At 39.3% G+C, this 26,277-nt stretch overlaps 2 protein-coding genes across 3 annotated transcripts; both read right to left on the bottom strand.

Annotated features, from left to right (window-relative positions):
• Positions 1 to 2,945: 2,945 nt before the first annotated feature.
• ANKRD46 (ankyrin repeat domain 46) lies at positions 2,946 to 24,515 on the bottom strand. Of its 2 annotated transcripts, XM_039382298.1 has the most exons (5): positions 24,400 to 24,515; positions 18,963 to 19,065; positions 10,803 to 11,143; positions 9,327 to 9,485; positions 2,946 to 4,829 (listed from the first exon to the last, which is right to left on the bottom strand). In XM_039382298.1, exons 3-5 carry the CDS (start codon positions 11,111 to 11,113, stop codon positions 4,613 to 4,615), a joined length of 687 nt encoding a protein of 228 aa, XP_039238232.1. In that variant the 5' UTR covers positions 11,114 to 11,143; positions 18,963 to 19,065; positions 24,400 to 24,515; the 3' UTR covers positions 2,946 to 4,612. The 2 variants fall into 2 exon arrangements, with proteins under 2 accessions (XP_039238232.1, XP_027573396.1); XM_027717595.2 differs by lacking the exons at positions 18,963 to 19,065; positions 24,400 to 24,515 and adding an exon at positions 11,816 to 11,982.
• On the bottom strand, positions 18,975 to 25,163 carry LOC113986144. The gene is made up of 2 exons (XM_039382309.1): positions 24,735 to 25,163; positions 18,975 to 19,166 (listed from the first exon to the last, which is right to left on the bottom strand). The coding sequence occupies exons 1-2, from the start codon at positions 24,983 to 24,985 to the stop codon at positions 19,148 to 19,150; spliced, it is 270 nt and encodes an 89-aa protein (XP_039238243.1). The 5' UTR covers positions 24,986 to 25,163; the 3' UTR covers positions 18,975 to 19,147.
• Positions 25,164 to 26,277: the final 1,114 nt, after the last annotated feature.

The raw sequence follows: 26,277 nt of genomic DNA, 5'->3' as shown, positions 1-26,277 counted from the left end.
CTTCAGAAACAAGTTCATTTGTGTGTCAGCTGAGAAAGCAATCAGTTCTATTAGAAGTCAACTTTGGGTAACATTTAAATATATGCTAGACTTTTGAAAATTCTGAATATGACAGCAGGCAATATTATCCTTTTTTTTTTTGAGTATTCAGGGAAGCTTTCACTTGCAATTTGTACTTCTGAATTAGTTACTTAGTTTGCATTTTTCTAAGTAATTATGACCAAATATATTTGACTAGAAAAAGAGCTACTCAGCTAATTAGCTGGAGTTGATAATTTTTACTTACTTAAGTTATTAAAAACATAGAGATTAGTCAACTCATGGCAAAATCAAACTCCCAATCAGCTGCAGACCCAGAAACTTCCTAGGTCTTCTGTTTAAATATTTCAAGGAGAAACTCTGTTCTTTCTCTCACAGGAGCTTTTCATAACAACACACCTCACAGTGCCAGATCATGTCCTGTAACGAAATACCTGTTGTATAAAATGAAATACCAGAAGCAATATCTGCCCATTGCAATCACCCAACATATCATCCCCTTCTATAAAGCAAATTACCAATATGAGTGAAAACAGAGCCCTTGAAGGTAGAGATATGGTACCCAAACAAGTTACTATGAGTAAGACAGGTGTGATCTTGCCATGGAATTAATGTGAGCACAAGGACAGCCCACTGCAGAGTAGCCTCTGTGCATCCTTTTTACACTCCAGTTTACCTTGCAACGTCTTGCCCACCAAGTTGTTTCATGTCACTGGAAAAAAAAATCACTTCATACCTCCATGATTGTTTTCTCTCTCAATTCCTTATTCCATTTTGGCTCATTTGCCTAAGAACAGCTTGAGACAACAATCTGTCTTCAATTTGAAACGTGCCTAATCTCATAATTAGCATAATGAAATTAATTTCTGGGGAAAGCAAGATAATTCTGAACCTGCCCTTGCAGGGTAGTGTGATGCACCTGTGATCTCAATCATGTTTAAGTACTTCAGCTGAATTTTGTGTTGCCTGGCACAAAAGTGAGTCCCTGGATTAAGGTATCGAGACACCACTACAATAGTAAAGAAAAGAAATCTTATTTACCTAAAGACAGTCTGTGATCTGTGTCATTCTGCTGGAACCGTGAAACTCCCTATGACAACAGTCTCAAGACAAAGTAAGCTGAAGTTGTCTTTCTGTTCCTATAAGAAAGACAGATTGTACTTATTGATCTCTAGGGTACAGCAGGTAAATTCATTTCTTAGAATCAACCTTGGAAAAGGAAGACATTAGTGTAGATATATTGAAAGGCACAGCTGACCTTTTTCAATAACAGATGTATATACAGAACAAACCCCTTCTACTCAGACGTTTATCATGTCCTTGTTTCAAAGAGCAGCAGCCATTACACAGTGAAGCTCAAATGGCACTTTGGATTTCTTTTTGGTTTAAAAAAGGACATATCTTAATTTGAAACACACAGTTTTTCAAACTTCTCAATTTGCAGCTCCTGTATGTATGCTTATGAATACAGTGAAGTAGGAAAGGCTACTTAAGGCTCAAGCTTGGTATTCTTGGTTATGTTTTGTACCTCCTCACAGGTAATCTTAAATTTTGAAAGGCCTCTAGATCACATGTTCAATACCTGAAATCTCAGATAAGAGAGACAGCCAGACAGCAACTCCAATACTGTAACAATACTGAAAATAGAATCATAGAATCGATTGGGTTGGAAAAGACCTCTGAGATCATCGAGTCCAACCCTTGGTCCAAATCCAGTCCATTTACTAGATCATGGCACTCAGTGCCACGTCCAATCTGCGTTTAAAAATCTCCAGGGATGGTGAATCCACCACCTCTCTGGGTAGCCCATTCCAATGCCTGATTACTCTCTCTGTAAAGAATTTTCTCCTGATATCCAACTTAAATTTCCCCTGGCGTAGCTTAAGCCCGTGCCCCCTTGTCCTATTGCTGAGTGCCCGAGAGAAGAGACCAACCCCCACCTGGCTAGAACTTCCCTTCAGGTAGTTATAGACGGTGATGAGGTCACCTCTGAGCCTCCTCTTCTCCAGGCTAAACAACCCCCGCTCCCTCAGCCTCTCCCCATAGGACTTATGCTCCAGTCCCTTCACCAGCCTTGTTGCTCTTCTCTGGACCCGCTCCAGCACCTCAATATCCTTTCTGACCTGAGGGGCCCAGAACTGAACACAATACTCAAGGTGTGGCCTCACCAACGCAGAGTACAGGGGAAGGATCACTTCCCTGGTCCTGCTGGCCACGCTATTTTGATACAGGACAAGATCCCATTGGCCTTCTTGGCCACCTGGGCACACTGTTGGCTCATGTTGAGCTTCCTGTCAATTAGTACCCCCAGGTCCCTTTCTGCCTGGCTGCTTTCCAGCCACTCTGTGCCCAGCCTGTAGCGCTGCAGGGGGTTGTTGTGGCCCAAGTGCAGGACCCGGCACTTGGCTTTATTGAACTTCATCCCATTGGAATCAGCCCATCTCTCAAGTCTATCCAGATCCCTCTGCAGAGCCCTCCTGCCTTCCAGCAGGTCGACACTCACTCCCAGTTTGGTGTCATCAGCAAATTTGCTGATGATGGACTCAATCCCCTCATCTAAATCATCAATAAAGATATTAAACAGTACTGGACCCAACACAGACCCCTGGGGAACACCACTGGTGACCGGCCGCCAGCTGGATGCAGCTCCATTCACCAGCACTCTCTGGGCCCGACCCTCCAGCCAGCTCCTAATCCAGGAGAGGGTACACTTGTCCAAGCCATGGGCTACCAGCTTTTCCAGGCAAATCTCAAGAAACCTCATTTAAAGCAACTGAGTGGTTGCCTTTTCTCATGGAGGGAACCTCCCCGCTTCTGAAATGCTCATTATCAATGCATAACAAATGAACTCAGTAAAATGGGGTAGCATTGTTACTGCTGCACTAATGTAATAATACACCAAAACATATTTCCTACATATATTTATTTGTGGCATTCACCCATACTGAGAATACAATTACAAATTATGCAGATAATACATACTGAAAGACAACATGATTATTCAAGATACAAAGTATTATTTACAGAAATGTAGTTATTTAGACAAGTAAATGTAATTCAGGTATACAATTTTATATTTATCTGTTGCTGAACAATGGTACAATAACTGAAATATTCAGAAGAGGAGTATGCTCTCATTTGGTTTTAAATAAAAAAGTATCATTTCATTAAACTCTAACTTAAGAATTCAGACTAAGATTTATTCAGATGCAATTTAGAATGGGGCCCAGCTCAGTGAAACCCATGTCACACATCAAAACAAAGACAACAACCCTCTTAACTCAAACGAATAAACCAGAAAGAAAAATATAGATGGTACCAGAACAGAAAGATGTAGGTTACTTCTATCAATACTTATCAACTGTATAAGAAATGTTTGATGTTATTCAGCAACAATTTAGGAGTCATAGAAGATTCATATCCCTAGGTTATTTACAACAAAGGATTTCACAGCAAAGTACAGAATGGGTCAAGATTTCATTTCATACAGTGTTCTTAAATATTAATATTTTAAATACTTTTATTCTGCATACTCAGAAAATAATTCATAAGCCTGTAAGTGCTGTCTGAAAACAACTGAAATGGAAAACAATTCCAGAAAGGAATTCTATTCAATCAAGTTCTCTCCACAAACATGAAAACAACAAAGTGATACAGTTCAACCTGGTCCTTGTGGGAGGAAGAAAAAGTTATCCTTCACGACATACTTCACAGTGACCTTACAGAATTATTACAAACACAGCAGAACACCCAAATTACTTTTTAATCACCCTTACAAAGAAAGGTTTGCTTAGTAACATTTTAACAAAACTGTAAAATTTTGAGCCCATGGCTGAAATAACTTTACTTCCAAAGCACAACAAACATCTTTGTTCTACAGAATTATTTCAGGCAGGTACTAACAACATTAAATTCATCTGGGGAAGATGCACTACATTGATCTAATAAATAAAGGAGCGATCTATACATTAAAGACATAGTAAAACTTGAACTATTTCTCATTCTTTTTATAAACTAGCAGATACAAAACTATGGAGAGGCATTAAAATAACTATGGAGTTGCAGCTTATTATTATCAATATATCAGAATGTGTTATTACATTATTGAGATTTCTTGAGGAGGACCTTTAAAAGAGTATTTCTCTTCTAAGAAAAATTTCTCCTAAGAGTATCTTCTTTCTATGTGCTTCAACTGAAGCACATACAAAAAAAAATCTGACAATAGATTTACCTCTCTTTATAGGGAAAATAGAACAAATTTTGTTCTGTACTAGGATATATTTTTGATACCCAGCAATTTAACATTCATTATGAAAGGCCTTAATATTTTATCAGAGAGGGTTATCTTCACATCTTGCTTGCAAATCAAAGTAAGTCAGAGGTAGCTTAGGAATGCTTTAGAATTTAGTGTTTTATTTCAAATTAATTAATCCCTATTTCAAAGGGGTTAATATTAAGTACAAAAGGCAAACAGTATATACAGCTGCCACTGTCTGCACCAGAAGAATAATTCCAAGAAGCTCAAAATAAGATTAGAACAGGGGAAAGCACAGTGCACTTTTCTGCATTTGCTTCAGTGCACCAGTTCAGGCTGGTTCTCTACAAAAGGAAGCACCCCACTAACATAGTAGGCTATTCCAAGCGACAGAAGAGCAATGACAATGATGAGGAGAAGCACTCTCCAGAAGCCCAGGTCTTCCACAAACTCTTGCCATGTTGTGCGGAAACTGGAAAGAACTCCTTCACCTTGCTGCAGGTTTGGATTAAGGAGGGAATGGCTTTCCATTGCACTATGAAGGATTAAAGTTAAAAATACATCAAAGCAAAAGAATGCACCTTTAAATATGACAGTAATCCTACTAAGGGCAACTGAAACATTCTAAATTAAAAATTAAACCCACCTACAGATTTATAGCATTGCCTCTGCTAAATCAAGACAAAGCAGGCCAGGAAAACACTCTTAACTCTAAACTTAATTTAGTTGCATGGATGTTTTATTAACCTGTGCAAAGAGACTGATATCTGTATATGAACAACTGCCCTGAATTTGCAGGCTTGCTGCCTAGAAGCCTTCAAAAGTCAGTCCTCATAATTCCTACTAAATATGGCTTAGTAAAATATAATGAAGCATAAGCTAAAACCTCAAGGGGCCCAGCTCTTGTTAACAAAACAAATTATGACTAAAAATAAACTCTGATGAATAAAATGGAAACTTTAACCACTATTAATTTAGATGCAGAATTCTGTAGTGATCTTTACTACTCTCCTGCATGTCTTAGTTACAGAGGCCTCCTCTCTAGCATAAAAAAAAAAAATCACATAAAACAATAAATTTGGGTAACAAGAAGTTCAGAAACATTCTGAACAAGTTGGCATTGCTGTGTTTTCTGCCATATGGCTTTCAGCAACTGCCTTGATGTTTTAACATTGCACTAGCAATCCATCAGGCCCCCTTAAATTGTCAGATTATAAATTAGGGACTAAAACTTACACTTTTAAATGAGAAACAAATATAAAATGGGAACGAGGCACTCATCTTGACAATGAATCACCTTTAGAAAATATGTAAGTTGTCCCCAATACTGTATGGCTTCTTGCATAATTCTGCCAATTTTGCTGGTTTCACAATTAGTTTATAACAGGAAACTTTCTCTGTTGCTGTCTGAAAAACCTCATGAAGAATAGCAAAACTTTCTCATTGCTTGATTGCACTTAAAATTTTGACCATCTGCACGGTCCTACCGCTTCTCACTTGAGTAAAATTACATACATGGGTGTTTACAGGATTGGGCTCTGACAAGCACGGAAAGGAAATGGTGGAATCAATTACTCAATGATGTCAATAGAAGAACGTAAGCAGAGAAAAAAAATTTTTTTTCCTTGGTTCCAACTGCTCTCAGTTACCATATTCCTAGATACATCTTATAGCACTAATAATAAAAAATTAAAAAAAAATTCAGGGGAAAATAATTTCCAAGTCAAAACTAATTATAGAAATGCTGCTCTTCTTGGTGACAGTAATGAATTGACAAATGATCGTCATCAGAAAAAAATCTCTCTTCTAAGATTACACCACGAGAAAACTTCACACTATTCATATGGTATTTTTTCTCAGGAAGTACAGCCACTGAAGAACAATTAGCCTGAACTCCCACAGCTTGCTGTAGTATTGCAGCATCATGTGCAGACTTCAGAAATTGCCTGTTAAACAGCTTGTATTTTTGTTTTTTAAATATTTACAATCCTGTAAAGCTATTTTTGCTTGCCCATAGCTGCAGGATTTAGTCATCGTCCTTGCTTATTATGATTTCCCAAGCAAAACAAGGGGTTTAATAAAAGACAGCCATTGGTGTAGAAGAGAACAGAACAACTTACTCATTAAGTACTAACTAGTTAATACATAACTACAGAGAGGTTAAATAAAGGTGCCATGCAATTTAAGTGAAAAGATCACATGCTTCTCATTAAAAGGAAAAGGGTGCATAGAAAACATTTTTTCTATTTTATATTACGACCCAATTAAAATCTATGCTATTCAAGATATTTTTTCTTATGATGAATTGCAGCTGCGTAAGAACTGCAGGTAATGCAGCAATGTGCCCCCAGAAGAATTTGTGCCACACAGCCCAGACAGATGTTCTCTTCTTTTTCCAACAGGACATGGAAGTTCACATTTGGACGCGCTTGTGGGCACAGCCACAGGTCCTGCTGGGCTGTGCAGATGGACAGACAGAGCAAGCTCTGCCTCTTGACAGCACGGCGCTGCTCCCCTCTGGGGGCAGGGCAAAGCCAGTGAAAACACGTCTGACTCGGGAACAGAACTTTGGCCTCTGCTTCCAGAGCAGCAGCAACTGCTGCATGTAACAAGGAGCAGAAAACTAAAGTCAGAGATTGTTTTCAGAAAGAGCATTATTTCTCCACAGGTTCATACATAATGTATAACATTTGGGGAACGGGCAGGACAGAAGACATTAGTCTAAACGTCTCTAAAATGTGAAAATAATACTAAGAGGGAGGAGTGAAACTGTGGAGGTCTGAAAAGCCAACTGTTACAAAGGCATTATTTATTTACAAAGCAAACAGCACACGAGCTCACTTGCTTTGGCTGCCGTAGGCATCTGCTATTTGTTATTTTTAAAATAACGTATTTCAGACATTTTAAACACATTCCCAAACAAGCTGGGTACTGCACTGTTTATGTCTCTGTGTCTCTCCCCAAGGAGAGTTGCTGACTTCCTTGCCAAAGCAAACAATATAACATTTATGAAGGTCAAATAACAGAAAGGAAGCTATGTTCATTAAAGGGACACTATCCAATCAAAAACTGGAATGGAAATGGGGCTGAGCTGTTGGTCCATATGTTTAAACAAAACCAGCATAAATGCATTTCTGTGGGATGAGCAACTTTCAATAAAATTTAGTGAAGTCAGAAAGGTATTATGCACAAATTCTTATAATTTATAACCATGTAATTTTGAGAATAAAATTAAATTTTCTATTTCAGGGCTTAAAACGGTCTCTCTGATAGGTGTGGTCACCCGATGCGTAAGAAAGAGCTTCAAATCTATTCACTAGGAGTGTCTGGCGTTATTTCTGTAATTTTGTTGGCCTCACCGTTTCTCTTTAGTCAGATAACTCCATCTGCACAGCTTCATTTTCATTTACAATACAGGCTGTGTACATTTTGACATAAACTGATCAACAGTTACGTGACAACACTCCCTGTCTTTTGTGATATAATGTTTCAGTAGTCATAGTTCATGATCATTATTTGACAACATAAAAAAACCTCCAAATTTGAATAACTACAGTGTAAGAGCAAGTATTCCAAACAACACTGATAGCCTGTTTTCAATATGAATTAAAACTAAAACAGTATTGAAAAGATTTCTTGCATTATTAACCTCAGTTCCATGTTCTGTCATGTTTATTGGCAATTCAATGATTTCTGCAAGAGAATTATCATCCTTTGAAACCTGCAAGGCTCCTTGCCTCATCCAAATCTACAAGAAGACTGTCTTGGAAGCTGATCGTAAAAAAACAATCCCAATTTTCAATCACAAAAGTATTTGTGGTTTATCTGTATCCTTTGGCTCTTATGCTATCATCATCTTTTGTCTTAAACAGTTATTTTGTTCAAAACCACTATTTCTTGTCAGCAACCACATACACCTCTCAGCTTTCACTCTGCCAAGCTAAAACAAGCTCTAGTTGCCTTCTTTCATAAGGAGATGCTCAGTTCCCTGAGTGCTTCAAGTCATGTCTCTCAATGCTTCTTGAAAGGATAAATTAAACTTTTTGAATGAGAGTAAACAGTCAGTGTTGCTTTAAACAACAGGACTGACAGTTTTCTTCATGTAGTAAAAATATCTCATCTTGTGCTCTGTAGGACTTCACTGCATTTTTCAGGGAAGCATCAACTCCTGGAACTGACTAGTACATCAAGCCTTTTCTCCTATACCTTTGTTTTCTACTTTCCAACTTTTATTTTATGGCATCCAGCTTTTGGTAAAGTGTATTTTGTGCTACTGAATGACAATTGATTCCTGCTAATTTCCTCTCCCTTGTAACCCCAAGTTTTTGTCTGCGTCATCCCAATTTGGGTTGTCTATATCTCACGTCTTGGTATCACTAACATGCTTCTACTTTTTTATTTAAGAAAATTCTAAGTAAACGCAGTCCCAGAACCAGACCTTTAAGAATTCATTAGTAACTTCCCTCTAACCCAATAATTTCCCTGAAATGGCCAGCAATTTTCCTGAGCTCTTCAGTTCTCCATTAACTATCTCTTTAGCCACCATGACATTCTTGTTCTCCATCTTTTCCAGGACTACTGCTGATAAAAATTTCATATATGGCACTACATAAAATACTTTATTCAAATTCAGATAGATGAAAAGTCTGCTACCCCTTCTTTGCAGACATTCCCTCTTATGAAAAGTATGTCAGGTTAGCCTGTGATATTGGCATTTTGCATTTCATGCTATTTTCTCTTTGGCTTTGTGAATATTTATTTTTGAGACTCTGTAATGGAAAATGAGTAATTATTTTTTAAAATTTTTCTACCATAAAATTAAAATCCCAATAGAAGAAGTTCTTTTTTTCCTTACATTTGATCTGTTTAAATAGATTTTTCCAAAATTTAACATTTGATTTTGATTTGGTCTGATAATATCAGGCCAAACTTCATATTATCTGCTTTGAGGAATAAACAATCAAGTCAATCATAAAAGTCTAAAATCCATAAATGCCATTTCTCCTAGTAATTATTTTTGTTTGGTAAATACCTTTCACTTTCAGCAGTCTGCATTGTTTCCAGCTTTGAATGAGCTCCTCTGTTAAATCCTTTCACCTCTTGCTCCTCTAGGGATTCCAGCAGTCTAATCACATCTTTATTCACACCCCTTCGTTTGGCAAGAACAAGTGGTGTTGCACCTTGATGGTTGCTAAAACAACCCCACAAAAAGACATAAGGAAAGAAAATTTTAATATAGAAATTTTGTAACAAGTCAACTCAGCATAACATATTACAATTTAGTTAAACTATTGGAACTATTTCAGTAGTATAGTAGAATAGAATAGTAACTATTTAGAACTATTTTCTGTTGTATCAGACAGTACAAGAATCCTCTCTATACAAGTTACAGCATAATCGGCTATAGAAGAAAATCAGTATATTCAGGTTTGAAATTGTACAACTCTTTTCTCCCTCTAAGTAAAATCAAAATTCGCTGGACTCTAATTGGAATCTCTGGGTGTTATAGCAAAAAATAAACAGAAGATTTACAGCAATGTTCAAGTTCAAGCCTAATTTCAAGAAAGAATTGTGCAATCTGGCTCCTCAGTTCCTTTTCCATTAGGGTATTAGGACATCAGGCAAAAATGAAATAAAATACAGATGGTCCCTCTGCTGCTATTAAAATAATACTGAATAGGACCAGAGCTGCCTTTAGACCAGGAATTTCCACCAGAGTAGTTTGAAATAAGGGGAATAAAACCCAACCCACAACCCATAAATAATCTGGTCTACCAATAACTAGTTTTGCTGAGTTGAAAACATTAATGAGGTACAGGTGGAAAAGGGACAGATTAAAAAAACTCAAAGGTTTTTTCACATTACTCCTGGTTTTTGCACACGTGAATATGCAGAAAGTTCCACAAACAGAGTAATTCAGTACAGGAATGAAACAGCTAGTTATTTTGCAGCTTGAGAGCTTACATCTGAGTACTGGCATCTGACAGCTGCTGGGAGCCAGAAGGAAAGAATATACAATATTTGAAAGAAGGACTGAGTCATAGACTTTGAGGGAGGGTGAAAACACTGAAAGGAAGCATTGTTACCAGAGGAGTATGGGAATGAACTGACACACATATACTGTATTTTCTTTGTCTTATCCAGTACAACAATAGAACTGTAGTGGAGAAAATTCTTTTAGAGTGGTCAATGTGATTTTTTCCATTGGTGCCAACCACCCACACCTGGCTGTCTGGCCAAACTAAGGCAGCAATCCATCAATGGGGCAAGATTAGACATAGGAGTCCACACCAGTAGCTGATGGTTATTTGCTTTGCCTGTTGCACAGACTAGCAAAAGTGCTCTCATTGTTTTCCAGTCTTCTTAATTTGTGTTTTTATTAAGTGGTATCTTTAAAAAGTGGAATTGCACCAAATACAGCATTTCAGCAACAGCAAATTTATATGCAAGGCTGTGGTGACAGAAGACTAATATATTATAAATATATGTGCTGTAAAAAATCACTTACCAAATATCAATTTTAAGTCCATTAGAAACTAGGAACTGGATGGTATCAACATGCCCACACAGGTGAAGAGCTGTGTTACCTTGGTAATCAGTGGCTAGTAGGTCAGCACCAAATTTATGCAAGAGCTGACAGATGTCTACATTTCCTCTGGCTGCAGCAAGGTGAAGGCCAGTTCGGCCTCGGCTGTCACGAATATTTGGGTCGAAACCGCTCTCTAGCAGTCGTTTGGAATAGTTAAAGTCTCCATCAATACAAGCCTGCAGCAGTGGCACATTTGTCTGGGAGGAGTCATTTACAAAAACGTAGGACATTGTTCTGAATCTCCAGAGGAGGTGACCCACCTGCAAGTTTAAGCAGGAAGAAACGATGGTGAAACCAAGCAAATAAACACAATGCAAATATTCAGGTTCCAAAACAAGAATGCAAACTAGCTTACAAGCCAACTCTGAAATCTTCCTGTCATACACACTAACTTTGTGTGCTGCATTCCCTTCTAGTAATAGGGAAAAAGCCCCATTTAGTCTTACTCACACCACTGGAAAAAGCAGCAAAGCTTTTATTATTATAGAAAACTGGTAAGATCACTGTCACAAATGCAAGACAGGTGATTAGCATTCACCTACTAAGGAATCACATGTAGTGGTATTGATATTAAAGTGCAAAACACTGCAGATCAGGACAGAAAGGAAGAACCTGTCACAAATGGGGAAACTATAAACAATTCAGTTCACGTGTACAGTGATGCTAATTGCAATTTTTACCAAAAAATAAGCAAAACTGCTCCAGTGGGATTTTTACTATCTGAATTTGAACTTCAATACACAAAGTACAGTCAGTTGCTAAAAATGCTAGATTAATGTAAACACTAATTCCTTCATTCTGCAAGAAATACATTTTTCCATACTCTTTGCAGAACATTATTTTTACAGTGCCACAGATATACAAACTACTGAACAAACAAGAATAGCAATACAGACCACAAAAAACTGAATGCACTAGGTGAAATTGCCCACCTGAAAGTGAAAACTGGAAGTGGGTACAAGGAAGACAATAGTAAAATTAAGTACAGAGCTGCTGTGGATTTGACTAGAATCTCAATATGGAAAAGCACAACTGAAGTTTCTCTGGTTTAATATTAAACAAAGGATTAAGTCCTTTTCTGTATCAGGACCTAAAAGAGGAAAATAAATGTTTCACCATAGATTACTTGATATAGAATATTTCATGAACTATGATTTAAGTTTTTTGCAGAAGAATATTCATGGATGAGTCAAATAATGAGGGTATGATGACACTATGTGCTTATTGGATACAGAAAAGATTACTTGAAAACAGTAAGGAAAAAAGAGAATGACTGAGTAAGAGAATGGTAAAATGTGTATGAGGCAATGCTAAGAAGCAATGATAACATCTAGGAGACTGGACAACAGCCCTCTCTTTGCACTGCCTCGGATAAGAGGTAGAAAAGAAAAAATAATATAAACCAATACAATTCCTTACAAGAAATCTCAATAAAGACATGACATAATTCAAGTGACAGGAGGGAAAAGCAATTTTACTAGATAAGCTTTGAACATAAAGTAAACCGAAACCTCATTTGAAACAGTATATTTCACTTGCCCAGGGTTTCTATTTTGGGCTCATGGTGTAACAGGGTTCTAATTAATATTTGAACCTCTTATTAAAACTGCTATAGCCAGATTTAAATTTTCTCATCTATATAAGGCATCCTTCTACACTAGTGCATCCATTCAGCCAGAAGAATGGAAACATGGCCAGTAGCCAAAGAACTCAATTTAAAACGTCTCCTTTTTTGAGAGTTCATAATGTCTATATTTTATAGCTCTTCCCCCATGTTTTAGATCAAATTCAAGATCAAAGTACCTACGTAAGTAATTTCAAAATGTTTATGCACTGGTCTGATTAAGAGCTGTAGCACTTGGGGCTGTTGAGGTTAATAAATCATACTTAAACTTCACTGGGTTGTATTTCCTATCTGGACAAATTCTGCTACATGTATCAACACTGTTTCCCAGTGCAGGAATGTACAACTTTTTTTTTTTCTTTCTTGGACACTGAAGAGAAAGAGATAGGAATAAATTCTGTGTCCTGGTATCTGTATAAGGAATGATTTTAAGCAGAGTACATTCCCCTACACTGCATCATCATCATCATCATCATGGCCAGTCTTCGCGAACGAAGATTTGGGAAAGGTCTTTTACCCTTCGAGCCTGCGCAGTGGATTTTTTAGGTGAGACACAGTGTGCGCTGAACTGAGCCCACCCTTTAATCCTGAGGTTCATCTGACGGGGCTGAGCGAGCTTGGACGGTGGCAGCGAGGTCCTCAGGACGTAGGTTTGTTTAGAGTGACCTTCTCTCAGATGGATGGCCTTACAGGGCTGACGGGCTCCATCTGCCCGGGGGAGTTTCCCTGACTGGGAATCGAACCCGGGCCGCGGTGGTGAGAGCGCTGCATCCTAACCACTAGACCACCAGGGGACCCCCCCTACACTGCAAGTATGTTTTTAAGCACATGATGGTAAATCATGGGCTCAAGAACCCTTTTCCATAACCATTTCCAATAGCAAAAGGCCAGTTCACTGATACACAGTAAAACTTTGTGCAAAACTGGTGTCATTTAGGGCACTAACAGCTTCTTTATGACTCAATACAACAAGAAAGGACAATGCAATTACTTGCATTTCAATGAATATGTTACACCCCTCCGGATGTTGCAAAGCTAGGATTCCCAGCTGACAGCAATTTCAATTTTCTTGCCCATTTCCCACCCAAATCATAAATATGAGAATCCTTCTTCCACTCTGCTACTCCAATCTTCGCTGAGAAAAATAGTGGGACCACTTTCAGTACGATGTGATTGTGACCTCTGCACTAAATCTTCCCTAAAGCAAGATCATAAATCATTTTAAAACCTCCAATTATCAGCCATATAGTAACAGCATATCAGCAGCACAAACCCCTACTTGTACTTGACAAAAAGATTGTGATTTGCTTGTAAAATAATACTTGAGCGTTTAAACCTGTTTAATAAAACAAGGCCTAACATAAATCAACATGAGAATAGTATACTGGAAGAGACTCAGGCTATTTGAGAAATGGCATGGCATGCTCTGTTATATGTAAGCTAATGTTTATATTTTCATACCAGATGTGTATGTCCAGTAAAGCCTTACAGAATTCTCCAACTGTGACGAAACATTAGCTAATAATACCAGGGAAAAAGTCACCTCCTTATCTTCTCAGAAAAGGAAGCCCAAAGATTAGCAGTTAACAGGATGTATAACTGGAAGTAATTCTGATTTAGAATTTATTATCACTAGAATCTTCTAGAATCAATCACTGATGTGTAGAAGACTAAAGTAAAACCTTAGTATTTCACAGTAAGAAAGACAAAAAATCCCAGCAAATCCAAATCTTTCTTCCCAACACTTGAAGATTGTGGACTAAGCACGCATTCACCAGAAAAAAAAAAAAGGTGGAGGGGAAAATAAGACAATCGGGATCATCTGGTTTGATTTAGCTTTGTGATTAAAAAGATTTTTTTCTACAAACACAATTCTGTTTCACATACGGCTACCTAACCTATGCCAGATATAAGCTGCATACAAAGCTGAACTACGCAGCATCTTTAAAATGTCAGCCCCCAAATGACATGTTCTTGCCTCAAATTTAACCCAACTTAGTAAAATTTCCTGTCTAATAAAACTCTTAAAAAAATTGCGATAGTCAACTTCATTTTTGAATAAACAAGAGGTGGTTACATTTCTGACCACATTATGTATCGAAAAGCTTACTGCTTCAGTAAGTATCTAATGCTGCAGATTGAGAAACAAAATTTAGAAACACAATGGCATTAGCCATTCTCTTTAAATCGCTTTTGAAAGTGAATCAGTTAACAACTCTGAACCTGTCTCAAAGCTGGTACACCTACCATTAACCACTGATTTTACAGGCACAAATTAGGATAAATGGACTTCTATTAGTAACAAGACAAAAAATATTGCAAAATGAGCATTCTGAACATCTCTAAAAACTAGTACTACTAAGAGTTAAATAAATCTAGTTTCTAAAGACTGAAATAAATCACTACTTCTAAAAATGCACCACTATCTGAAAATGTATCTGTTAAATAATAATTTTGTTTTAAAAAAAAAGTTTTGTTGTTAATAACTTGGTACTTTGATAGAAAATTATTTTGTGAAAAAAAAAAAGTAAATTCAAATACATTCTCCCAAGCTAGAAAGATTCCCATCAGAAAGGCATACTATGAGAATACGTTTTCCCTAGATTTATACATTTATATGGCCTCAACACAATGTATTTTTTAAGTGATAATTTTAGAAATTATGCTGTAAGCCACTTCTTCGATGACACATTTTGGGCTAGTACAGGATAAGAAAACTTAACCAAACCGGTTTGTTTTCAAAAGGAATGCTTATATTAAGTGATTCTGTAAGAATAATTGACTTTTATTTACTAGGAGTCAATTGTCTCTCACTACGCTGTGTACAATGGTAATTCACTGTCACACAGTGATCTGTTGTAGGACACGTTCACGCCTGCTAAATGCAAATTCTGTCACTTCTTAAACTAGGTTGTAATTTGTACTAACCATGGACAGTTTTATTTTACAGTAAATACATGCTGCTGTCTCTGCCTTCTCATTAAGTTCAACAGCTACCAAACAGCTCCAGAAACAGGAGAGAACAGCTTGACTGTGAGACAGAATCACTAATGGGACCCATCCCTCCACTACAAAAACATTAATAAACCTGCCAAGTTGTGATTAATCACCCAGCCACTGCTACGTAGCATATACCAGTTCTGCAAAACTACAGTATTTTCCAGAACATTCAGAGAAACTGAAGTAATTGTCCCTATTTCAAAACAACACGTCAGGACAACAGGACAATACCAGATTGCTCAATCCTTGAGACTTCTCAGTATTAATACACACTTTAACATGTAGAACCTAAGCATCAGTAAGACTACCACTACAGAAGTTGCCACCACCAAAAATGGAAACTAAACCAAAACCAGTAAAAAGTACCATCTCCCACCCTGTGCCACCAAAAAACCCCAATGTGTTACTTGCAACATTTGCATTTGTCATCTCCCTGGTGGCAGACAGCTTCCTCTTTCTGTAATGAACTTGGAGAGCACTTCAGTGGCCTGCAGAGCTCTTCCTTTTCAGTATTTTAATGAATGAAAAACATTCCAATACTGCTGTTTTCATGCACACATGTATTTACGTGTAAGTCACTGAGAAGTCATTTAACTGAATAAATGTTAGATTTAGTAAAAAATTATGTGATTAGCTCATTTCTGTTTAAGAAAGAACCCCATTACCTAAATCAAGTTCCACTGAGATTTCTGTATCTTCTATTAGAAACCTTTATCTATTCAGTCCAATTGGAACAAAGTTTTATGACTCCACTAATATGGATCTGCTGCTAAAAGCAGGAGCTCAGATTCAATACAGCATGATGTCTGCTTTACATACTTTACTTCAGGATTTTTTTCCAACAGTTCCTGGATTTAAGGATCACAGCAGGCTTGTAACACCCACATCCCCTCTCATGTCTCTAGTCAGACACATGGGTATGTGGTAATAGAAGAACATTTTTTATGTCATTTGTCTTTTGAATCATTCCCATTCCCTTATACAGACATGAGACATACAGGTATATTCTCTTGATTGCCAGGGCCATCCTGTAAGTAGAAACTTTGGTGCACTGCATATACAAAGGGCTTTACACATATGGTCTACAAAGTGCTTTATGAAAAGGTTTCGACAACTATTGTTGCTCTTTTATGGATCAGCAAACAATAGCATTGGGAAATAGGGATCTTTGCTCATCATTGTACAGTATGTCAACAGTACAAGATAAAAAATATACAAGATTTCAAATGCCAATCCAGAGTTGCAGAATGCTTTCCCAGATAAACAGTACAAGCTTTGTGTATTTATGTACGCAAAATACGGGAACAATAGGAAAGAAATTATCTTTTATCAACAAGTAGATTCCAAATATTTTATCCTTGTTTATCCTATACTTAACTGGTAATTCAGTTGCATTACATCTTCCAGTGCACTTAACTTCTATCAAATATATAGCTCAGTATTTTTTAACATTCCTCATTTTTCATCTTCTGCACAAGAACTATTTAAGAAGAAAGGTAATTTACAGATTTCTTCAAATCATCTGTAACTTAAATTCTCCACAACTGGCTCAGGTAAATCAGTAAATAACTGCAGTACTTCTCTGATCATTGTGCTCAGCTTGAATACATCTGTTTTTATAGAAAGTTATTGAATCACATTGGTCATAATTATCAACTTTTTCACAAACCTTCATTCAAATTCCTTGTCTGTGTCTGCTGGAAACATGTGGGGTATATGTTGATCAAGAAAATATTACAGGTCTTTGAATATTGTTTTGCTATTGGTTTATTTTTTGGGTTTTAACAGACTAGAGAGAATTTGTTCACTCCTAATTAAGTGTTTGTGTTTAAATTTGCTGCAGAGTCGAAGCAGTCCTCTGGAAAAGAAGACAAGAGTAACTGAGCAACAAAGGATCGCTCCCTCCTGGCGATGCTCACAGGCTGCCGAGGGAGGTACAGCACTCCTGTCTGGATGGACACTGCCACCACGTGGACTGACACATTTCTGTCCCACTGGAGTGAATCATTGAATCATAAAATGGTTTGAGTTGCAAGGGACCTTAAAGGTCACCTGGTCCAATACCCCTGCCACGGGCAGGGACACCTTCCACCAGACCAGGTTGCTCAAAGTCCCACCCAACCTGGCCTTGCCTTGAACACTGCCGGGAATGGGACATCCACTGATTCTCTGGGCTACTTGTTCCAGTTTTTCACCACCCTCACAGGAAAGAATTTAATCCTTATGTCCATCTAAACCTGCTCTCTTTCAGTTCAAAGCCATTGCCCCTTGTCTCATGCCCTTGTAAAATGCCCCTCTCCAGCCTTCACGCAGGTTCCCTTTAGGTACCGGTGTGGTGCATAAGCCTGGAGGCACACGGAGCACCTTTTCTACATTTGTGGTGTTTTCTATTTTCCTGAGAAGGAAATGATGAAAAGCATGAAAATAAGATTTTATAAAATTTGATTAAAAAGCATTCTGCAATCCAAAGTGCTATTCCCAATCTCATTCAAGCTCCAGTTCTGTATTAGTGAAATGAGAACTTTGGTATATGAGTTCTGAAGACAAAGGTATTTAATTTTAAAAACTATGCATTTATGCATGTTCTTAAAAAACATCCAAAACTAAATCCAAAACACCTGTCCCCCTACCCACACACAAAAGGTCCAGTCCTTACCTAGGGAAATAGTAAGTCTGAGATGACAAGCCTATTAACATGGGAAAAACTTTCTGTGTCCAACTGGAATCATCAGAAGTCAGAACTTAATAAGAGCAATAAAGTAAATTAAGAACCTGTCACCAAATGACTTATTACTATACAGTTTGTACTGTCTTAATATTTTTCTTACAATGTGTATAATTGCTTATATGCTCTTGGTCATATATAACCTTGATGACACAGCCTTGGTGTGCAACATCAAATCCAGCTTAGTGGCTAGTGAACGGAAGCAGGTCACTTTAAAAAGCAGATGTCTCCTAAATTTATAGATAGCTGTATGTTGACTTTACCTTTAAAACAATATATTGTTTATTAAGCAACTTATTTATTTATTATTTATTTGTTATTGTTTATTAAAATGCATTGAATTATATCAACAAATAATACCAATGACAAGACAATTAATGCTGTCAGATATGCAACTCTTACTATGACTGCTGCTACAGATATTTCTGCTCAGAATTTTCATGTTCACACAGTAAGTCATTAAACCAGTTAGTCAAAGACAAATAGTTAGCTGATATATTTGCTGTTTCAAATAATCTTTCTAAATCTTTATCAACACTTAACCGTATCATACTGGATCATGTTATGTGACACAGCAAGATGAAATGGTAATATTTTTAAGGTTGTATTTCTAATTAATATACACATATTGATGCTATTTTTGCATATGCTTCGTATTTCACCATGCTTAGGCTCAAAAATTTCTCCAGGTAGGCAAATCTGTAGTAATAGTGTCTGCCCAACACAGTACCTTAATGGACCGAAGGGGCCAGCAGCCTCTGGGTTTCCAGGACAACAGGCAAGTCCGAGGAGAATCAGGGAGGCCACCCTCAGGCTCCTGATCTGCAGAGAGGCTGGAATTGACCAAAAATGTAATGGAAGATGATGGAAAAGAACCTGAGAGCAAAGTAGCTCAACTGAGGTTTACCAATTGCATCAATGGATCCCACTGAGCCTGGAAACAAAAGAGACATCACTTGTACAGGGAAAACTTCCACCTTCAGATAACTTAGCAAAAGCCACTAACTTATCTATAAAAGACTCAATATTCAACATGAAACCTATTGTGGATACCAACAGAAAAGAAACTGCTAGGATTAAACAGGAAACCTTGGGCCACAGGGGCTGGGGAAAAACCCACCATCTAAAAGACCAGACAAGATCCATTGACCTGCCTCCCCCAGTAGGATGTAGAGAGACTTTGCATAACGCTATCAGATATCCCATTGTTTTCTCCCTCCCTGACCACCCTTCCCCAGTATCATCTTGCTTACTGGAAATAACAAATCCTTTTTCTCCCAAATGTAAATACTGGATCTGAGAAATGTAAATCCCTTTCCCCGGCACCCCCCCCCCCCCATGTCACTCCTGCTACTGGAAATGCTAATAGACTGTGGAATCCCCTATGTGGCCTCCTTATTAGCATGTTAAGCCCCTGAGACCCTTAAATAGTGGTTTGTGTTTTCAATAAAGGTATTCCAGTTTTTACCCCCATATATGGGATCGTGTTAGCTTTATTGGACTGTTACAGAAACCCGATATCTAGTCAATAAATGGAAATACTCATGTTTCTTTAAAAAGGTTTTACAAGTTCTGTTTGAGAAAGGATGAAGAGAAATTGTGAAATTGTGCAAAAGGAAAGTCCATGTCAATTATTACTCCTGTGAATAGGAAGATAACATAAAAGCAGCCAAAGCAGATCACAGCAAAGGTCCATTTGAGCCTAATATAATTTTTCAAATAGTGGCCAAAAGCAAAGGCCAGGAAAACACATAGAATAGAGTAAGCATATATAATACTGCTTTTTCTATTCAAAATGGGTAGGGTTTATATGTATTTGACTCCACCTCTGAATCTGCCCTTTCTCCTCATCAACATAAATACTTCTAATATCCACAACATACTCTGGTAAGTTCTCCAACTCAGTTACCTGTAAAAAACAACAGCTTTTGATCTTTCTGAATCAGGGCCTTGTTAACTTCACCTGTGGACTACCAGATCTCCTGCAGGAAAAAGGGAGAGTGGACCCCTACCCATTCTTTTCATGCCATTCATGATTCTACAGGCCTTCATCTTATCCTCCTCAGACATCCCTTTCTAGGATGAATTTTCAAGTCCCAGCTTCCTTGGTCATTCCTCATTTGGAATGGTCTATGACCATTCTTGCTTTGATTCTCTGAATATCACTCATTTCTACTACATGTTGTCTGAGCTGCGAGTCAGACCAGGGATGACTCGACCAGAGTGTTTTTGGTGAACCACGGAGTAACCCAGTGGCATGACAAGATTCCTTGGTTTGTTCTTTACTTGTTTCTCAATAGTATTCACTATCTGGTTTACCTTTTTCACTGCTGCTTAGTGCTGCTGTTACATTTTCATGGAACCATTCATCATAACGACAAAATACTGCTCATTATTGAGAGTTCAGTATTTCATATAGGAAGTTAGGATTCTTTTTATGCTATCTGAATCATTCTACCTACACTGAAGTCATGTACCATTATGTTATATTACCCAGCTACTCAGTCTTACAGGGTCCTTCTGCAGCTTTTCATAGCTGACCCATGGCATTGGCAAATACTATCACCTTGTTGCTCACTGCCTTTTCTAGGCTGTTCATGGAAATTCTAATAGTTCAGAATCCAGAACTGAACCCCACAGAACTAAAATTATTCCACGAAAAAGATTGATCATAAGTTCACTAAAACTGCTGTCCTGGATCAGATCGATCCCTCTTGCCCAGCACTTTGCTTTCAACAGTGGCCATCAGAGATCCTTTGGGAGAGCACATGAGCCTGTCTGCTTCCTGCAGTTCATTCCCCAAACACACCCCAGCAGCCACCACAGCCCCTCAAGAGTCTCATTGTCCACCTTCTAATCCCTTCTCGAGCCTGCCCACATTCCACCTCCACAGCCACCCATGTCATCTTTCCCTACATCCATCTGAAACCACCCTCCCACCTGCCCCAGCAAGCAACTCCGATTCCAGGGCTGCAAGACTGGATGAATAATTCTCACTTTATCCATTGCCTTCATTTCATAAGTCTTGGTCATGCCCCAGACATCTCCTCTGTGAACAAGACTGACTTTACAGTCTCTCCTCTTAAGGAAGCTGATCTCCTTGTCCCTTTCAGTTGCCTTTCTCTAACTCGCTGTATCCTTCTTCCAATGCAGAGACCAGAACCATGCACACTATCCCAGATGTCGGTGCACCAAGCTGGAGCAGCAAAATGGTGCCAGATGACAGCAAAATGGTGCCAGATGACAGCAAAATGGTGTCATCTGTCTTCTTCTCACTACCTCTCTGAGGACAGTCACTATTTTCCTGGCTCTTTGGCTGCCATGGCACACCGAGCTTAGGTTTCCAGGGAACACTCAGTGGTGACTCCAAGTGCTTTCTCTTGAGTGGTGGCTGTCAGTTCTGAGTTCAGCACCATGTGAGCACAGTTTAGATTATTCTACCCAAGATACCATCCTACTTTGTGCACACTGAAGCTCATTGTGCCACCTTTCTGCCCCCTTCCCTTTTTTGGAAATTTCTTTTTGTCTTCTTTTTAACTTTTCAATCCAACTATTTCTGCAACTAAGAAATCTCCTAGGTGCTATAAGCATCAAGTCTCCTCAGAGTACTTTTTTCTGATGCTTCCTGAAAATCCACATCAGCTGTATCTACAATCCTGTGCAGGAATCCTCCGAAGATGTACTCAAACTCAGGCAGAACCAGTCCCTAACATACTAACACACAGCACAGACAGGCAAACACTTCTCTGAACAAAAAAAGTTGAGATGAAGAAGACAGACAAGCATTCTACACAATCCATGGGAAACCCATACACCAGAGGCCTTCCCTGAAATGTGCTGCTGCCCTTTTTCTGCTACCATTCATTATTGCTGGTCAGACACCAATAGGAGGTCTTGAGCACAATGAAGAATATAACCCCATCAACAAACGTTGCAGGATTTATGTCTTTGACTTTATGTCATAAAAGTCAGCTGCTGTAGCTGCACTAGTTGGATGTGAGAAATCTGCTGAGTGACAAAACTGGTGTTTAAGCAGCTCTGTTCCACTCAGCCAATCGAAATTTTACTGAGGAGTAAAAGAAAGACATGACACTTGGAAAAGTGGTGTTGACACATGAATCAAAGCCAGAAGCTAAGTTCTGTAACAGATATGGCTTCAGTGAGGTGCTGAGCAAGGTAAAACTTCTTTCCACATATTTATTAAGTATCACTTTAAATAGCAAAGCAAACCTCAACAAAACTGACCATTTCAGTATTTTTGCTCTTGACTTAGATGAAGACAGAATCACAATAAATACTGACAATTGAACTTTAGTGGAACAAGCCCATGCACCCAAGACATGCCTGTCGTCTACTCCAACAGCATTCTGTGGATGGTCTCTGCAGAAAGCTGAATGCATTGGGAACCATGTATTTCATGTAACGTGTATAAACCAATGCCTTCTAAAATATTTTATCTGCTTATTAATTGACCTACCTGGAAGCAGAACATCCACAGCTGCAATCATGTGGGAGGCAATCAACTGACAGACTGCTCAAAAGACAAGAGCACCAAGAGCCCCAAAATACCCATATCCAGCACACCCAAATCCCTAGAATAGTCACTAGTAGTTCACTCCTTGGATGAGCAGGTATCTCGGGTCCTGGGCTGCAGATGAGGACTTCAAGGCCACACGTGTTCTGACATTAAGTGCACGAGAATATGAGGTGGGATAATACAGTCAACTTAAAGCACTGCTTCAAATCCCCACTCTTCCGGATGAGACAACTCTAACTAAAGGATATAAATCTGCTGAGAGGAAATCTGTCACTGATTACAGATCAGAACAGATTTTTATAGTGCCCTCTTGCAGGGGTAAACTCACATTGCTCTGGTAAGAAGACAGATGTACATACTACACTTCATCCCTCAGCTTACTCTTCACATCTTCTCTTCAACTCAAAAAGAGAGCAATTAGGCAGCATAATTTTCTGACTGTCACCAACCCTACTATTTAGACTGGAAACACTACTAAAAATATTTTTCTTCTAAAAAACATATTTAACAAGTTCTTGCTAATAATCTATTTCACAAATGAACAAAAAAGGAAAACTGATCTATAGTCTACAGGTAACATTAAGCTTAGAACTCTGCTGCAGCAAACAAAATCATTATTTGAATATATCGGTCACATTCTATCTAAAAAGTGTTGGGCTTTCGCTCTTCCTTGACCTTTTGGAAGGCTGCTCTTGAACATCAGTGCTTTCTGGTAGTTAGAAATTTTCATATGTTATTAATCTTAAAATCTGTGTTAAATTATTCATGTATCAACATAATTCTTTAGCTCAATTTATTCCCTTCTCAGTGTTTACCTTGATGGGTTTGATAGAGAGCAAAAAAGGCCTTTATTCAAACAAAATAAAAAAAGCCAAATGCTTCTTCCAATAGACTCTTAATTTCCCTACCTGTCCAAGGCACATCCTGCACCTGTTCCACTTTACTTTTTTACCTGAGAATGATTAACATTATACAAAGTATTCTAGAGTTCTGTTCAAGGGCAATAATTACTTCTTTTACTGGATCACTGTAGTCAGCATCTACTTTTTCCACACTGCATATCTTGTAACTACCTAACACATACTTTGGTTTTGTGTTGCTTCCAACGGGTAAAAATTTCTTCTGTATATTGTTTCCTTACAAGGTTACAACTGTAAACCCTCATTCTTTAAATTGCTACAGTACTTATTTCATATTCTAGTTCTCAGGATCACCCCATTCTTTCTGTGTAGTCCCATAACTCTCTTCTATATTGCCAGTGCTTCCCAATTCTTCATCATTGCCAAATAAAGACAGTAAAGTTTTAATTGCTACCTCAAGATCTCTATGAAATATTTAATAAGATTGGTCGCAAGACAGATCTTCAAAGAACTAATTTTATACTCTTTGATACTCAGATTTGATGGATTTTTCATTCAACATTACTCACCGTAGTTTGTCTCCAGTTACTTCCCATCCTCATTACAACTCGGGTGTTAGCCCTACCTTTTCAGCACAGTAACAATGTGCAATGGCCTTAGTGTCGTCTAGAAAAAAACCGGGAACTACTCCATTTCCCTTAAAAACAGTAATTGCTTTATCAAAGACAGTTTTGAGGACAGGTTGAAATACGTATTTTAGTTTCACTTACCTTCGTTGTTTTCACCTAGAAAGCGCGTTCCAAAGCCGCACACTTACCAACGTCCTGTCAGGAGGGCGGACGCTTTCCCGTGCCCGTTCCCCTCCCTTCCCGTTCTGAAGGCTGGCACTGCTCCCGCTGTTCTCCCACCAAACCTCTTCCCACCAAACCGCATCACCCGCTCCACCTCCACGGCTCCCGGGCCGGGCGCTGCCCAGGGCCCGTCCCCGAATCCCCACCCGGGCCTGGCACACCTCTGGGTTAGGCGAAATCGCCCTGCCCTGCTCTCCCAGCCCCCCGGCCCGGCCCTGCCCTCCCGGCCCGGCCCGGCCCCGCTCCCGCCGTACCTGCCCGGGCTCTCTGGGCGCTCGGGGCCGGAACGGGCGGGCGGACGGGCCGGGGGGCGCGAGGGGCGGAACGGGCGCCCCCTCCTGGGCGGAGGCCGCCGCCGCCGGGCGGGCCCCGCACCCTCCGTCCCTCCGTCCCTCCGTCCCTCACAGCGCAGCTCGGCCGAGCCAGGGGAGCGGTGCCGGCCCGCTGGGAGGCAGGGAATCAGAAACAGTGCGGCCAGCAGCACCAGGACAGTGATCATCCTCATGTACTCGGCACTGGCGAGGCCGCGCCTCGAGTCCCGTGTCCAGTTCTGGGCCCCTCACTGCAGGAAGGACACTGAGGTGCCGGAGTGGATCCAGAGAAGGGCAAGGGAGCTGGTGAAGGGTCTGGAGCACTAGTCTTCTGAGGAGCGGCTTAGGGAGCTGGGGGTGTTCAGCCTGGAGAGGAGGAGGCTCAGGGGTGACCTTATTGCTCTCTACAACTCCCTGAAAGGAGGTCGTAGGTGAGTATCGGCATCTTCTCCCAGATAACACGCAACAGCATCAGAGGACGTGACCTCACTCTGTGCCAGGGGAGGTATAGGTTGGACATTAGGGGGAATTTCTTAACAGAACCGGTGATTAGACATTGGAATGAGCTGCCCAGGGACGTGATGGAGTTACTGTCCCTGAAGGTGTTTAAGGAAAGACTGGACGTGGCACTTTGTGCTGTAGTTTATTTGACATGGTGGTGTTCGATCACAGGTTGGACTCGAACTCAGAGGTCTTTTCCAACCTAATTGACTCTGTAATTTTGATGCTTCTGTGTATGCTATCCCCATAACAACACAAAAATCAGCAAGATAAAAATTCAGGTAAAAGTACAGTTCCTCTGCCCCCACATCATTTCAGCACTTATATCCGTGAGTATAAGTAAATGGGGGGGAGTGGGTTGAAGTTATTTGACTTCCCTGCCCCTGTTCTCACACATGATCCTACCTTTCATAATGAGGACAGTAAGACGAATCAAAGATCCTTAAAGCCTGGTCTGGAGTGTCATTATTTACGCACTTTAGTCTTCTTGCAGTAGCAAGCAGGTTACTGCTGTGGTTAATGGTGTGCCTGCCTTTAGCCACCATGTTGGGTATCTGCTTGCCCAGGGCCACCAATATGAATCAGCTCACTTTCTGTTGCAGTTACTTACATGCCCTCCTCACTGCTGTGACAGAGAACATGTTCACACCTTTATTCTCTCAATAAGGGCACCACAACAGTCTGTTCAGTTTGGAAGGATCAGAGGAAATGCCTTTCCCAGACGATGCCTAGGTGGAAATAGCCTGCTCAGTCACCACGCTAATTACACAGTTACAGAAACATTATAAACTGATATGTTTATAGTATATCCTACATATTATAATTTTTCCCTCTGCTAAAATCATAGCACCTTTTCTAGATAGCCCTCCCTTTTCTGCCCCAACAGTGTCTGGGGGAAAAAATCCAAAAAACCATGTATGCAAGACACCTCCAGATTCTCAGCACCCATTCAAACTGGCTCACTAGAGTTGTAAGTACTCTAAAG

Source organism: Pipra filicauda, unplaced genomic scaffold (assembly GCF_003945595.2).
Source record: "Pipra filicauda isolate LSUMZ 115617 unplaced genomic scaffold, ASM394559v2 scaffold110_size2237424_pilon, whole genome shotgun sequence".
NCBI classification, from domain to species: Eukaryota; Metazoa; Chordata; class Aves; order Passeriformes; family Pipridae; genus Pipra; species Pipra filicauda.
Note: the sequence above shows the minus strand (reverse complement) of the source record. Positions and strands in the feature narration are given on the sequence as shown.